The following is a 16,443-nucleotide window of genomic DNA, read 5'->3' as shown; positions in this document are numbered from 1 at the left end:
ATATTAACTGCACCAGAAGAGCTCTAAATGGCAAATGTTTATATATTGAATTTCAAAACAAATTAAATTGGCTGTCTGCTTAAACATTTGAATCCTTTAGGTCTTGCTGCAAAGGGTTGATGTCTCATTATCACTTAGACACTTTGTAAGACTACCTAACTTCCATAGTGTTAGCTGTACAGGATTTAGCTTTACTGCTATCTTTGTAAGTGATCTATTTTTATGAGATTGAAAACTGTGAATGATATTTTGATTAGCCAGTTGTAGAACTACAATCCCTATGAGTTGATTGTGCATGCACAGCTCACAAGGCGCACAAAATGTAGTTGAGCTAATTTCCACTCGTAAGCCATTCCTTGTGACAGCTGTGAACTTCTGCTGTGCTCCTACAAGGCAACTAGAACTCTACTCCAAGTGTAACTGCAGTAAGATCAATATCTCGATCATGCTGCTTCACAGAGTAGCCCAGGAGGGAATAAGTACTTCTTTTCCAATGGATAGAGTTCATTACATTGCATTGGCACCATCGAATCCTCATCCTAGTGTCTCTTCACTCCCAGGGCTCCATCTCATAGCAATGTGTGCACAAGCCTGAGAACTGGGGAGGTTGGGGGTTTGTTGCAGCGAGGGGGCAAAGTAACAGTGAGTGAGAACAAAATGCAACTTTAACAAACCTTGTATGTTTAACACTTAGTTTTCACCTAAATAATCAATTTCCAAACAATAGTTCCTCCTTGTTTTAAATGACCAAATTTCATCATCCATCATTGCTATTTTGTCCTTCCATCTTCATTGTCTTTATTTATCTTTTAAGTATCATCTTTATTTCTTTATTGTACTTTGTGAACTGAACCACCAAAATTTTATCTATTACATTATTGTTGAAATTTACTTTGATTTGTATTCTCATTTTGCTGTTGGCAACTTGCATGTATATTTTCTTTTAAACTTCTTTAAATTTCCCATAAACAGAGGCCACATGAAACAAGTGAAAATACAGCACAACCTTCGAGGTCGTAGCAAGTGGGATTTTGAGTTTCTTGCATTATTATTGACAGTATAGATAACCCCAGCTTTTCACAAGTTCATTTTATGCCATTTCACTTTTATGAAAGACCTACATTAGTACCTGTTTCGCTAACAAAGAAATCCAAAGAAGCTTTTCGCTTTAATGAGAAAAGGTGAAATTTTTCCCATATAAATTAATGCTTCTTTGCTTTACACCATTTTGGCTTATGGAAGTTTTCAAAGGAATGCTCTACTTTTGGATAGCAAGGAATACCTGTACTGTAATGCATGTAGGGATACACCTAATCCTTCTGAACATAGGAGAGGGAAAGGGAACTGAATGTTTTGAGGCTGAGAGCACTTTGGTTAAGTATTGTACATGCCTCAGTAAGAAGGATTGAGAAAACCCTTGTGACGCCACTAGCAGGTGACTGTGAGCATGCTGGGCTTAAATCTTAGGGTGGAAATCTGCATTAGCATCTTACTGACTGTAGTGCAGGAAACTTCCTCCGAAGGAAATGGCACCTCATCATAGCTACGCCTGAATATTCTAGAACAATCTGGTACACTGTTTCAGATGTGGCCCAGCTTAAAATTTGAATGGGATTTGTTAATCAACTGTTTGACAAAAATACTGAAAAACTGCAGATGCTAGAAGTCTGAACAGTTCTAAAGAAGGGTCACTGGACCTGAAATGTTACCTCTGATTTCTCTCCACAGATGCTGCCATACCTGCAGATATTTTCTGGCAATTTGTTTTTGTTTACATCAACTGTTTTTGTGTTGTATTCTATGCCCCATTTAGTTTTAAGGCCATTTTTAGATTACCCAAATTGTCCTCCCTATTTTTTGGATATGTATATTTCAACCCTAGATCTCCCTGCTGATCAAAATGTTTTAAAGGTTTACAATTAGTTGTGTTATGTTGTCTCTTTAAATTATTAAAATTCACCATAGTCACAGGCTGCTATCTGATTAGAGGCATGAGGGTCACTATCCCTCAGGAGAAGGCTGAGCTTGAGAACATGAGTTTCATGGTGACCTCAATCGTTGTGTGAGTTGAACCTGTATCACTCTGCATTGCAGAAAAGCCATCCAGCCAATTGAACTAACCAATCTAGCAATGCAGACAGCGTGAGCTCAGTTCCTGCACTGGCTGGGGTTACCATGAAGGAGTCTCCTTTTCAAACTCTCCCCTTGCCTGTGATCTACAGGTTAAACCACCACCAGTCGTCTTTCTCTAATGACAGAGCAGTCCTGTGGTCGTGTAGAACTATGGTGACTTTGTCAAGTCGTTGCAGTACATCTGGCCAGGAGATGGTACAGATTGCACCCACATTACTCCACTGGTGAGAGTATTAATTATTTAAAGTGGTAGGTTGGGTGCCAATCAAGCAAGCTGCTATGTCTCAATTCTGTTGAACTTCTTAATTTGCCAGTACTCCTGGAATAATCAAGATAAGTGCATGGTGGTCAGTAGTGTGATACAATTCTGTCTTTTAAATGTTGAAAAGGTTTTCTGAAGTAAGGAGGTGAGTTGTTTGCCACTGAATATCCTACCTCCGATCTGTTCTTGGCAACTACATTATTTATGTGCCTTATATAGTTACATTTCTGGTTAATGATGACCCCAAGGAAACTGCTGATGAGCTATAGTATAGGGCATTCTGCTATAATGTGACAGTTGTGTTCCTCTGCAACCTTGTGCTATAGAAAATCACTCTATCAAAAACTAGTGTAGAAGATGTCTAATAGAAAATTGCTATACCTGTTCAGTAGAAAGTTTGCTTTATCCAATGTCTGCAATTCGTCAGTTGCGTTATAGCCAATTTGCGCTGACAACGCACGTTATAGCAGAATGACTGACTTGTAATGCTTTTGAATACTAATGAGAGATGTTTAGATTCTTTTTGTTGGATGTGGTAATTTTCAGGCACTTGTATAGCTTACATTTTACTTGTGTCTTGCCCACACTATAAGATAAGAGACTGTGGTGTTGGTGTTGGTGTGGCTTGGCTAGAGAATTGACGAATGGGCAGAAACAGCAAGTGGGGATGAGGATTTCTTCTTAAAATTGGCTACCTGTACCCAGAGGGATTCCACAGGGATCATTGCTGGCACTGCAGCTGTTAACTATATATACGAATGACTTGGCAGAAGGAAATCAATGAACTCTAACCAGATTTGTAGATGACACAAAAATAGGCAAAAAGCCACATTGAGATAGGGATATAAAAAATTGGCAGAGAATTAGAAAAAAGCAAATAACTGCAGATGCTGGAAATCAGAAACAAAATCAGAAATTGCTAGAAAAACTCAGCACGTCTGGCAGCATCTGTGGAAAGGAAGCAGAGTTAACCTTCTGGGTCCAGAGAGATATTGATCGATTAAGTAAGTGAGCAAAGAGTTGGCAAAGGGAGTACAAAGTGCAAAAATGTGGAGTTGTCCATTTTGGAAGGCAGAACAAAAGAATAGTATCATTTAAGTGGTTAATCAAGTATTACCAGAATTTAGTTTAACTTATGGACTTTGTTTACACTGACCATTTCTTGCTTTAAATAAAAAGATATTGTAATCTTGGTTAATGTGCACAGGACATTTACTTCCTACGTTGTATTACTTCATCAGATGCTGCTTCAACCTCTTCTAATCCTAGGCCTTCAATGACTCAGAATGAGATTTAAATATCATTACGTTTGTGTTTTCAGATGTTTCAAGTCCTCAGTATTGAAAAACCTGAAAGACCACTTTACGTTCAAGCCCGTAACTGTGTGGAGGCCAATGAATGGATTGAGATAATCACCAGAGTGAGTCGTTCCAATCCTGAGAGGCTGCGTGTTTACCATCCTTGTGCTTTTATATCTGGAAGCTGGATTTGTTGCAAAAATACAGATGAGAAAGCTGCTGGTTGCACAAGCTGTACTGGGTGAGTCATTCTCAGTGAAAAATATCACCTCTGCCATGATGTTTTTAAGACTGCCGACTGATTCCAAGCAAAAGCAATAAATAAATACCAAATGATTAAACACAACGCATCTATAAAATCACTTAGAAATTTGCAGTAAAGTGCTAAGTAAAATAAGTTTTAACAAGTTTTGTCAACTTACCTGGTAGGAGAAAGTGGAGACTGCAGATACTGGGGATCAGAGTCCAGAGTGTGGTGCTGGAAAAGCACAGCAGGTCAGGCAGCATCTGTGGAGCAAGTGAATTAACGTTTTGGGCATAAGCCCTTCATCAGGAATGAGGGCTCTTGCTGCAACTATACAAAATGCTGGTGCGGCCACACTTGAAATATTGTGTACAGTTCTGGTCTCCATATTTCTGGAAGGATGTGGAAGCTTTGGAAAAGATGCCGAGGAGATTTACCAGGATGTTGCCTGGTCTGGAGGGAAGGTCTTATGTGGAAAAGCTGAGAGACTTGAACTTGTTCTCATTGAAACGAAGGCAGCTAAGAGGGGATTTGATAGAGACATACAAGATGATCAGAGGATTAGATAGGGTAGACAGTGAAAGTCGTTTTCCAAGATGATGGCATCAGTGTGTACAAGGGGCATAACTACAAATTGAGGGGTGATAGATTTAAGACAGATGTCAGAGGCAGGTTCTTTATGCAGAGTGTGGTAAGGGCATGGAATGCCCAACCTGCTAATGTAGTCAACTCAGCCATATTAGGAAGATTTAAACAATCCTTGGATAAGCACATGGATGATTTTGGGATAGTGTAGGGAGACGAGCTGAGAATAGTTCACAGGTCGGCGCAACATCGAGGACCGAAGGGCCTGTTCTGCGCTGTGTTGTTCTTTATCCTATGTTCTATGAAATGTCAATTGTCCTGTTCTTCGGAGGCTGCCTGACTTGCTGTGCTTTTCTAACACCACACTCACGAGTCTGCCACTTATCTGGTATCCAGTTTGCTTTAAGTTTCCCAGTATTCAATGTAAGCTAACTCCCTTGGCCTAGAATTGCTCTGTTTTAATGTTGATTGTAAGTGTATCTTTTATAACTTGTTGCCTGATAAGTGTTTCTACAAAATAAGATTTCAGTAAGCTATGATGCCCGATTGTTAGGAAACTCAATTCTGGATACTACCCCAAATTACATTTGGCAATTGTTCTTCTACATATATGTAGTTTTGACCCCATCTACTCAAGTAGGTAAGCAGTCCTTGTAATAAGCTCTGAGTAGTTCTGCTGTACTCTATCAATGTGATGTAATCTATTAATGTGAAAATGTGGGCATGATGCCAAGGTGAAGAAAACTGTAACAGATTTGAACAAATTGTGCATCTCTGACCTTTTGATGATGTTGGAATCAGATATTACACAATCAATGTACTTGTGCACGTGGTTCAGCTCAAGTGACCTTTCGTTTGAGATAGGGATAAGATCAAATATAATTCGTCCAAATCAGTTCCTCAAAAATATCTGAAGGAATATTTTCAATTTCACAAACTTCACGGCCTGCTTCTGTGTTAGTACTACTGCTGTTTTCCTTTTTTGCCTCCAGGGGTTCTCCAGCAAATATCCAGCTAGCTATTGACTGTGACCGGGAAGCTGAAAGGATATTTTCACTGTTTCATGCCAACCTGCCCAGGCTACAAAAAATGGAAGGTTAGTTTCCAAGACTTCCCAGTGAATAATGTAACTTGCTTCTTGTCTTCATGTTCAATTTTACATTTTAAATCCAACCAGGAAAAGTTATTCTAGATGTGACCTTACTCTGTAAATGAAGGTCTGTGACTTGGAAAGATATGTTACTGTGTTGACACTGTCTTTTAGGGAAACTAGTGAATTCTCATAATGGAGAGAACCTGAAGGTTGTTTGTGTCTTCAACACTTCAACTATGCTTTCGTCCTTATGCTGACATTTCTCCGCAGATGCCTGTGGGAGTATAGATGTGTATCAAGGTCCTCAACAGGAACAGGATGAATATGCCCACTTTACTATTGAAGATTCAAGAGTCACCTTTAAAACTCTTCAACAAATAATCACAGTCGTAAATAATTTGGCTACTTTTCACGAACAGTATCGAATTAAAAGGTCAACAAGTGCGATATATGGCAGCGAGTAAGTATTAGTTTAATTTATTGTTACTTTTTTTGATCAGTATTATTGGAAAAGTCAGCATTTATTTCTATACCTCATTTCTCATCATAAAACAATCATCATCCCAGGGATTAGCTTGTTAACTTCTGTTGAATTTGCCTTATGGCAAGTATGTCCTTCCTTAAATAAGGAGACCAAAATTATCCACACTACTTCTGGTGTACTCTCACCAAGACTCTATACAGTTGCAGCGAGACTGTTTAAATTCTATACTGCACTCCCCCTTTCAATGCTAACAGGGATACCAAAGTCCACTTGGACACCTACGTTTCCCAACACACACCATTTAATAAATATTTTGTCTTTCCCATCTTTCTACCAAAGTGTATAATTTCATACTTCATATTGCATCTGCCAAGACATTGACCATTCAGTTAGCCTGTCCAAGCACATTTAAAGCCTCCTTGCACCTTCCTTACAACTTGTATCCCCATCCTAAATTTGTATCATCAACAAATTCAAGAATATTAGAATTGATTACCATATCCACATTTATACAGATGATGAACTGCTACGGTCCTAGCATTGGTCTTTGCAGCACTCCACTGGTAACTCCTTACCATTCTGAGGATGGTCTGTTTACTTCTACATTGCTTTGCCCAATTCTCAATCCAAACTATTATTTTGCCCCAATCCCGTATTTTTGTTTTATTAATCTTCTGTGTTAAAACCCTCTGAAGATCCAAGCTCTAGTCCACACCCCACATCCAACAGCTTTTTTTTTTATGCATGCTATTAGTAACATCCATTAAAAAATCTCTAGTAAGTTCATAAATCCATGTTGACTGTACCCAATTTCTTCATTATTTTGTGTCTCTGTCACATTCTTAGTATTAGATTATAACATTTGCCCCACTACTGATCTCCAATCTAACGGGGCCTATTGTTCTCCAACTTACCTCACTTCTTTCTCTTCATTCCTTAAGTAATCACATTACATTTGCTGCTTTGCAGTCTGTAGGAACATTCCATATTCTGGAATGTAGCTCATTTGGTCCAAGGAATTTATCAACCTTTAACCAATTATCTTTTCAAGTATTACTTACAAAAATACTAATTTATTTCAGTTCTTCAGTTTTGCACTTGGTTGTATTGTATTTCTGGGAGATTTTCAGTATCACTATGAACAATGGCATAACATAATTATTTAGTATCTCTGCTATTTCCCTTGTCTCCACAATAATATCCTATAATGGGCGAACATTTGTCCTAGCTAATCTTTTCCTTTTTGCATGCCCAAAAAAAGCTTTTGGAGACTGTATTTGTTTGTTTTTAGCTTGTGTTCATAACCTTGTTTCCTTTTTATTAACTGGTTCTTGGTCATCCTTTGCTGGATTCTAAACTGCTGCCAATTTTCATCTTTATCAATTTTGGCATCCTTATAAACTTCCTTTTGATTTTAAAGCATTATTTATTTTGTTCTGTTAGCCATAGTTGATTTATCTTTCCCAGCGAGTGGGAAGGATTTTCCTGGGAAGGAACCAAGGGATCAATTAAAGTGTGTTTGCTTTAACACAAGGAGTATCAGGAATAAAAGTGATAAACTTAGAGCATGGATCAGTACCTGGTGCTATGATGTTGTGGCCATAACACAGACATGGGTTTCTCAGGGGCAGGAATGGTTGCTGGATGTTCCAGGGTTTAGAGCATTTAAAAAGAATAGGGAGGGGGTGAAGCACTACTAATCAGAGAGGGTATCACAGTTACAGAAGCTTCCATTGTCGAGGAAGATCTGCCTACCAAGTCAGTATGGGTGGAAATTAGGAACAACAAGGGAGCAGTTACCTCGTTAGGGGTTTACTACAGGCCCCCCAATAGCAGCAGGGAGATAGGTAGAAAGCATAGGTGGGCAGATTTTGGAAAAGTGTGGACGTGGTAGGGTTGTTGTAATGGGTGACTTTAACTTTCCCAATATTGATTGGAACCTCCATCGAGCAGAAGACTTGAATGGAGCTGTTTTTGTAAGGTGTGTTGAGGAGGGTTTCCTAACTCAGTACGTTGACAGGCCGACGAGGGGAGAGGCCGTTCTAGACTTGGTGCTCGGAAACGAGCCGGGGCAGGTATCAGATCTTGTGGCGGGAGAGCATTTTGGTGGTAGTGACCACAACTGTCTCGCATTCTACATAGCTATGGAGAAGGAGAAGATTAGGCAAAATGGGAGGATATTTAACTGGGGAAGAGGAAACTATGATGCAATTAGACATGAGTTAGGAAACATGGACTGGGAGCAATTGTTCCATGGTAAAGGCACTATAGACATGTGGAGACAGTTTAAGGAAGAGTTGTTGCAAGTGATGAATAAATATGTCCCTCTGAGACAGGCAAGAAGTGGTAAGATAAAGGAACCTTGGATGACGAGAGCGGTGGAGCTTCTTGTCAAAAGGAAAAGGGTAGCTTACATAAGGTGGAGGAAACTAGGGTCAAGCTCAGCTCTAGAGGATTACAGGCAGGCGAGGGAGGAGCTCAAAAATGGTCTGAGGAGAGCCAGGAGGGGGCACGAGAAAGGCTTGGCAGAATGGATTAGGGAGAACACAAAGGCATTTTACACTTATGTGAGGAATAAGAGAATGGTCAAAGAAAGAGTAGGGCTGATCAGGGATAGCATAGGGACTTTGTGTGTGGAGTCTGAGGAGGTAGGGGAGGCCCTAAATGAGATTTTTGCTTCTGTCTTTACAAAAGAAACAAACTTTGTAGTGAATGAAACCTTTGAAGAGCAGGTGTGCATGCTGGAATGGATAGAGATAGAGGAAGCTGATGTGCTGAAAATTTTCTCAAACATTAAGATTGACAAGTCGCCAGGCCTGGACCAGATTTGTCCTTGGCTGCTTTGGGAAACGAGAAATGCAATTGCTTCGCCACTTGCGAAGATCTTTTCATCCTTGCTCTCCACTGGAGTCGTACCTGAGGACTGGAGAGAGGCAAATGTAATTCCTCTCTTCAAGAAAGGAAATAGGGAAATCCCCGGCAATTACAGACCAGTCAGTCTCACATCTGTCGTCTGCAAGGTGTTAGAAAGGATTGAGGGATAAGATTTATGACCATCTGGAAGAGCATGGCTTGATTAAATGCAGTCAACACGGCTTTGTGAGGGGCAGATCATGCCTCTCAAACCTTATCAAGTTCTTTGGATGTGACTAGAAAAGTTGATGAGGGTCAAGCTGTGGATGTGGTGTATATGGACTTCAGCAAGGCATTTGACAAGGTTCCCCATGGTAGGCTCATTCAGAAGGTCAGGAGGAATGGGATACAGGGGAACTTAGCTCTCTGGATACAGATTTGGCTGGCCAACAGAAGACAGCGGGTGGTAGTAGAAGGAAAATATTCTGCCTGGAAGTCTGGTGAGTGGTGTTCCACAGGGTTCTGTCCTTGGGCCTCTTTGGTTGTAATTTTTATTAATGGCTTGGATGAGGGGATTGAAGGATGGGTCAGCAAGTTTGCAGACGACACAAAGGTTGGAGGTGTCGTTGACAGTATAGAGGGCTGTTGTAGGCTGCAGTGGGACATTGACGGGATGCAGAGATGGGCTGAGAGGTGGCAGATGGAGTTCAACCTGGATAAGTGCGAGGTGATGCATTTTGGAAGGTTGAATTTGAAAGCTGAGTACAGGATTAAGGATAGGATTCTTGACAGTGTGGAGGAACAGAGGGATCTTGGTGTGCAGGTACATCCCTTAAAATGGCCACCCAAGGGGACAGGGTTGTTAAGAAAACATATGGTGTTTTGGCTTTCATTAACAGGGGTATTGAGTTTAAGAGTCATGAGATCTTGTTGTAGCTCTATAAAACTTTGGTTAGACCGCACTTGGAATACTGCGTCCAGTTCTGGTCGCCCTATTATAGGAAAGATGTGGATGCTTTGGAGAGGGTTCAGAGGAGGTTTACTAGGATGCTGCCTGGACTGGAGGGCTTATCTTATGAAGAGAGGTGACTGAGCTCGGACGTTTTTCATTGGAGAAAAGGAGGAGGAGAGGGGATCTAATTGAGGTATACAAGATAATGAGAGGCGTAGATAAGAGTCGATAGCCAGAGACTATTTCCCAGGGCAGAAATGGTCATAGTTTTAAACTGGTTGGAGGAAAGTATACAGGGGATGTCAGAGGTGGATTCTTTCACAGAGGGTTGTGAGAGCATGGAATGTGTTGCCAGCAGCAGTTGTGGAAGCAAGTTCATTGGGGGCATTTAAGAGTCTACTGGACATGCATATGGTCACAGAAATTTGAGGGTGCATATATGAGGATCAGTGGTCGGCACAACATCGTGGGCTGAAGGACCTGTTCTGTGCTGTACTGTTCTATGTTCTATCTTCTCTGGTTTCCTCCCGCAATCCAAAGATGTGCAAGTCAGGTGGATTGGCCATGCTAAGTTTGCCATAGTTTTAGATGCATTAGTCAGAGGGAGATGGGGCTTGGTGGGTTGCTCTTCGGAGAGTCCATGTGGACTTGTTGGGCTGAATGGCATGTTTCCACACTGTAGGGAATCTAAACTAATCTAATCTAAATGCTGGCTATCGTGTGGCTACTGTTACATCCCATTGTGTATTTTTCCCAGTTTATTACGCCAGCTTTGCCCTCACGCCTTCATTGTTTCCTTCATTCAGATTTTGGATCCTAGTTTAACATTCAAATTTAGTGTGAATTTCCATTTTATTATAGTCACTATTTATCAAAAGCCCCTTTACACCAAGATTATTAACTAGCTTTTTCTTGTTACCTGATAACAGCTCAAGTAGATTAGATTCCCTACAGTGTGAAAACAGGCCCTTCGGCCCAACAAATCCACACCAACCCTCCGAAGAGCAACCCACCCATTCCCCCTGATTTACCCATGACTAATCCCCCTAACACTATGGACAATTTAGAATGGCCAATTCACCTGACCTGCACATCTTTGGACTGAGAGAGGAAACCGGAGCACCCAGAGGAAACCCACGCAGACACAGGGAGAATGTGCAAACTCCACACAGACAGTTGCCCGAGCCAGGAATCGAACCCGGATCCCTGGCGCTGTGAGACAGCAGTGCTAACCAGTAACCTAAACCCTAGTTAGTTCATCCATGTACTCCTGCATAAACCCATCTTGTACATACTCCAGGAATGGGGAGGTGATGGCCTAAAGGTATTATCACTAGAACTATGAATCCAGAGACCTCAGATAATATTCTGAGGACCCAGGTTCAAGTCCCACCCTGGCAGATGGTTGAATTTGAATTCAATAAAAATCTGGAATTAAGAATCAAATAATGATCATGAATCGATCGTCAGAAAAACCCATCTGATTTCACTAATGTCCTTTAGGAAAGGAAACTGCTATCTTTACCCGGTTTGGCCTACATGTGAGTCCAGACCCACAGCAATGTCGTTGACTGTTAACTGCCCTCTAGGCAATTAGGGATTGGTAAATGCTGGCTTGGCCAGCAATGCCCTCATCCCGTGAATGAATATAAAAAACTCATCCTTCACAGCAGCCATGCTGATTGGCTTTACCCAGTCCACATACAAGCGGAGTCACAGGTAGACAGGGCAGTGAAAAAGGCTTTTGGCACACTGACCTTCAGTCAGAGCATTGAATATAAAAGTTGGGCCACCTTTCTAGGGGAAGGATGTTTTAAACTGGAAAGAGTGCAGAAGAAATTTACAAGGATGTTGCCTGGACTCAATGGTCTGAATTATAGAGAGAAGTTGGACAAGCTAGGACCTTTTCTTTACAGTGTAGGAGGCTGAGGGGGAACGTTATAAAGGTGTTTCAGATCATGAGAGGCATGGATGGGGTACATGCAGTCAGTCTTTTTCCCAGGGTTGGGGAATCAAGGACTAAAGGGCATCAGTTTAAGGTTAGAGGGGAAAGAATAAAAGAGAACCTGAGGGGCAATGTTTTTACACAGAGGGTGGTACGCATATGAAATGAGCTGCCCGCAGAAGTGATTGAGACAAGTACATTGACAACATTTAAAAAGCATTTGGGCAAATACGTGGATAGGAAAGGATTAGAAGTGCAGGGAAATGGGGTTAGACTGGATGGGCATTTTGGTCGCCATGGACCAGTTTGGGCAAAATTGCCGGTCTTTGTGCTCTAGGACTCTTATCACTCGAAGTTGCCCGTTATTACTGAATTATCCATATTACGTGCCTCTCTAATTTCCTGATTTATTCTGTGCTCCGTATAGTGTTTCGTAACCTGTGAACAACTCCCAATATTGTCTGACCCAAGTTGATTCTATATCTCGATTGTTTGATGTGAGAGCCTTGCTCCCCCGTGTACTGATATCGTCCATTCTTAAGAGAGCTATTGTATCTCCATTTTCTTTTTGCCCATCCTTCCTAAATGATTGTTGAACATGGTTAAATATTCAGTTCTTGGTCTCTGTAGAGGCAATTAAATAAGACCATAAGACCATAAGACATAGGAGTGGAAGTAAGGCCATTCGGCCCATCGAGTCCACTCCGCCATTCAATCATGGCTGATGCGCATTTCAGCTCCACTTGCCAGCGTTCTCCCCGTAGCCCTTAATTCCTCTAGACAACAAGAACCTATCAATCTCGGCCTTGAAGACATTTAGCGTCCCGGCTTCCACTGCACTCCGTGGCAATGAATTCCACAGGCCCACCACTCTCTGGCTGAAGAAATGTCTCCGCATTTCCGTTCTGAAATGACCCCCTCTAATTCTAAGGCTGTGTCCACGGGTCCTAGTCTCCTCGCCTAACAGAAACAATTTTCTAGCATCCACCTTTTCAAAGCCATGTATTATTTTGTACGTTTCTATTAGATCTCCCCTTAATCTTCTAAACTCAAATCTTATCCATTTACCTTATTTTGTGTCTTTAAATCATCAGTGTTGCTGTAAATGCTGAGTGCAGCTTTCTTCTCTGTAAAGTAACAAGGCATTTCAGAAAGTTGTCATCCGAAGACTTTTTTTTATTCGTTACAGAGAAAATCCTATTGGAGCAAAATAATCCCAGCTGAAGAGAGAGTATTATAGCTGCTGAAGCTATACAGGATAAGCCTCTGGAATTACTTATTCTTTTATCACTCCTATATTGGTGTAAGTATTGGAGAGGCTGATGAACCTGGTCTTTGGGAGACATACAGAATGTTTTACTGATGACATTTATGTGAAGTCCACAAGAGTTCAATGCACTTTAATCATCTGAACTTTCCCAGATGATCATAATTTATATATTTTTTTAAAAAACTGATGTTGGTATCAATTTTTTTCAGGTCAGTTGAATGATCCGTTTGGCCATAACGTGGTTATTCATTGTGTCCGTTCTGTGTGTTTCATTTGATTTTTGCTGTATATTATGTTGGAAGATCTGCCAGAATGTTCTTAATTCTCATTAGATTTTTTTGCATAGTTTAAATATTTTTCTGTCTTTTAGTGAAAAATGAACCAAGTGGAAGCTGTTAAATATTCTAATACCCCAAGAATCTGTACTTTCTGCAGATCACCAGAATTATCCAGATTATGTTTCATGGTAATTGTAATGCCCTGTCTAAGTTTTAAGTTTTCATTACGTAGCTTCTTTCAGGGCTCCTTGTGTAGGCTGTGAGTAGGTTGAGCCTTGTTAATTCCTGCATATGCTGCTATTCAGAGTTGAATATCATGCCATATCACTGCTATCAGCTCAGAAGATCGTAGCTTTAATGATTACTTGAATATTTTTGACCGTAGTATCAAGAACATAATATTTTCTAAATGTTAATAGCCTGGATGATACGTGGAAGGAAGCTGGTAATGTTTCATCTGACACATTGGATGTTAATTATACAAATAACTCTTCATATTTCCAGGTGCATCAATAAACAAAGGTACTAATAGGACAATGCAGGTTTATTGTGAGATATTTTAATTCAGTCATCATAATAATGGGTAAATTATAAAGTTAGCACACACAAGATCCACTTTTCATATCATTGTCCCAAAGGTCGTGACTAATGCTGGGGTGTAGGTGTGCAATCCACCAGCACTACTGCTCATCCAAGTGAACATTCTTTTGTTGCAACCCTTATTATTTTAAATGTTTAGTTTCAATGTACCTTACCTCCTTCCCCGAAAAAGATGAGTTTCAAAATTTAGGTTATATGCGATGAAGACCCACAGTTATTTACATTACGTTACAACAGAATTAAATAATAAGTCACTGTTTCCTTGTCATGCACAGATATGTTGACTATCTGCCTCCCTGTCCCCCTTTGTGATTAAGAGCTCTCGTTGATCCAGTTCAGTATCTGTTTCCCAATAATATCCATATTTCTATTTTTTCATTCATTCAGAAGACAGCTGTTGGTTTTAATTTGATTGGGGATGTTCTCTCAGTAAAATCCAAAATTCATAAATTTCTTCTTGTGCATTATTCCTGTACAATGTATGTTGGTAGAGTAGATCTTCAAGGTAGACAAGTAGCTAAGCCCAGTATCATGGTGGCACTGCTGCCTCACAGCGCCAGAGACCCAGGTTCAACTCCCGCCTCAGGCGACTGACTGTGTGGATTTTGCACATTCTTCCCGTGTCTGTCTGGGTTTCCTCCGGGTGCTCTAGTTTCCTCCCACAGTCTAAAAATGTGCAGGTTGGGTGGATTGGCCATGCTAAATTGCCCGTAGCATTAGGGGAATGGGTTTGGGTGGGTTGCGCTTCGGCGGATCAGCGTGGACTTGTTGGGCCGAAGGGCCTGTTTCCACACTGTAAGTATTCTAATCTAATCTAATTTAATCACCATCTCCAATGTACAACTAGAATAATTGAATTTGTTTAGAAGGAAGGCACATATTTCTTTCAATTCCCAGTTATACCCTACAGCTTCTTCCTTGCGCTAGAGACTAGTTGTAGTGTTCTGACCAGCTAATATCAGTCAACTCAACAACATTAAAGTACACACCTGCCCAAACTGCATAATACACCATCCCATAGCCACTTTCATTGAAAAGGAAATGGGCAGCAGGTGCATAGGAACTCCAAGCCACTCACCCTCCTGACTTGGAAATATATTACCGTTTCTTCAGTGTTGCTGGGTCAGAATCCTGGAATTTCCTCTTTAGAGCATTGTCGGTCAGCTCACAGCAGGCGAACTACAGCAGTTTAGAAGGCAGCTCTCCCCCACTCTCAAGGGAAACTGGGGACAATAAATGCTGGCCAGCCAGCGACGCCCACAAATTATTTTGTTTTTTAAATGTGTTATTTTCACCTATTATTCACTTGGGTGATTCACACAGCATTTAACTTTAAATCTGGCTGTCAGGTATGTAAAATATTGGGAGAAATTATGATTACTGTTTGCCAAATGGCAGGGATGGTGGCAATATGTCAAGATGTTTTTATTGTGTGAGCAGAACAGTTCGGTAAGCATGAATTTTTGAAGTGACTGAACTGAACATTTGGCCTTTGCTGACACTGTAGAATAATTTGTCTTGGATAATTGTAGAATGTCATTTCTCTGAAACTATTTATAATGTAAAATCAACACTCCTCAATGAACACAACATTCAGTAAAAGAGAAGTCATTTTACATGCTTAATTGTCGGCACTAATTAGAATCTCAATGAATGAAAATAGATGATTAGATAATTGCTCAAGAATATCTGCAAAATACTTTGGTACAAGAGGAGACATTTTCTGAAAATGTCTGCTTGGAATTTGGATGTCTGTAGTTTATGCTGTTTTAATGAATATTTTAACGTGTATATGTTGAAAAGCCAAACTGTTATATTATTTTGTATATTAGCTTTACTATCTCAAAGAGCTGTACTTTTTTAAAGCTTCAGCACTTGTTTATCTGCATGTTAGTGTTTTAGAAATGTATTTTTATTTAAATTTTATTTTCTTATCAAAATATTAAAACATGACTTTGAAATTTAATCTGTATTGAGAAATAATTGCAAATATTTTTGAGTAAATCTGTGCACATCCACATTAGGAGCATGAGTGTTTTGTCTATTTGATAAGATAATGGCTAATCTAATCTTAACCATAATGCATTGCTGCCTACCTTCAACATTTCACCCTTCTGGCTTACCCACTTCTGTTCACAAATATTCAGACTCTGTTTCTACCACGTTTTGAGTTAACTCAGCAAGACTCCTCCAACAGCACTTTCCAAATATGCAACCTCTACAATATTGAAAGGATGCTCGACAAATATACTGGAATTTTTGTTGAGGCTATAATTAGTAGAGTCATTAAGGGGGAGCCAGTGAATGTGATTTGCTTTAACTTTCAGAAAGTTTTCAGTAAGGTTTCGCATCCGTAGCATCTTGACTTACGAACTTAATCCGTTCTGGGACCCGGTTCGCAAACCGAAAAGTTCGCCAACTGAATCAATTTTTCCCATTTGAATTA

The 16,443-nt window shown here is 40.3% G+C and overlaps 1 protein-coding gene across 1 annotated transcript in view; it reads left to right on the top strand.

Moving 5' to 3' along the window:
- rasa2 (RAS p21 protein activator 2) overlaps positions 1-15,917 on the top strand; it is a 198,319-nt gene extending 182,402 nt beyond the window's left edge. The window contains exons 21-24 of the mRNA XM_072571933.1: positions 3,717-3,934; positions 5,515-5,618; positions 5,886-6,075; positions 13,039-15,917. Of these exons, the coding sequence (XP_072428034.1) occupies positions 3,717-3,934; positions 5,515-5,618; positions 5,886-6,075; positions 13,039-13,063 (537 nt within the window). The 3' untranslated portion in view covers positions 13,064-15,917. The remainder of the gene's footprint in view (positions 1-3,716; positions 3,935-5,514; positions 5,619-5,885; positions 6,076-13,038) is intronic.
- Positions 15,918-16,443: the final 526 nt, after the last annotated feature.

Source organism: Chiloscyllium punctatum, chromosome 6 (assembly GCF_047496795.1).
Source record: "Chiloscyllium punctatum isolate Juve2018m chromosome 6, sChiPun1.3, whole genome shotgun sequence".
In the NCBI taxonomy this organism is placed as follows: Eukaryota; Metazoa; Chordata; class Chondrichthyes; order Orectolobiformes; family Hemiscylliidae; genus Chiloscyllium; species Chiloscyllium punctatum.
This window is presented reverse-complemented; position numbering and strand designations above follow the sequence as displayed.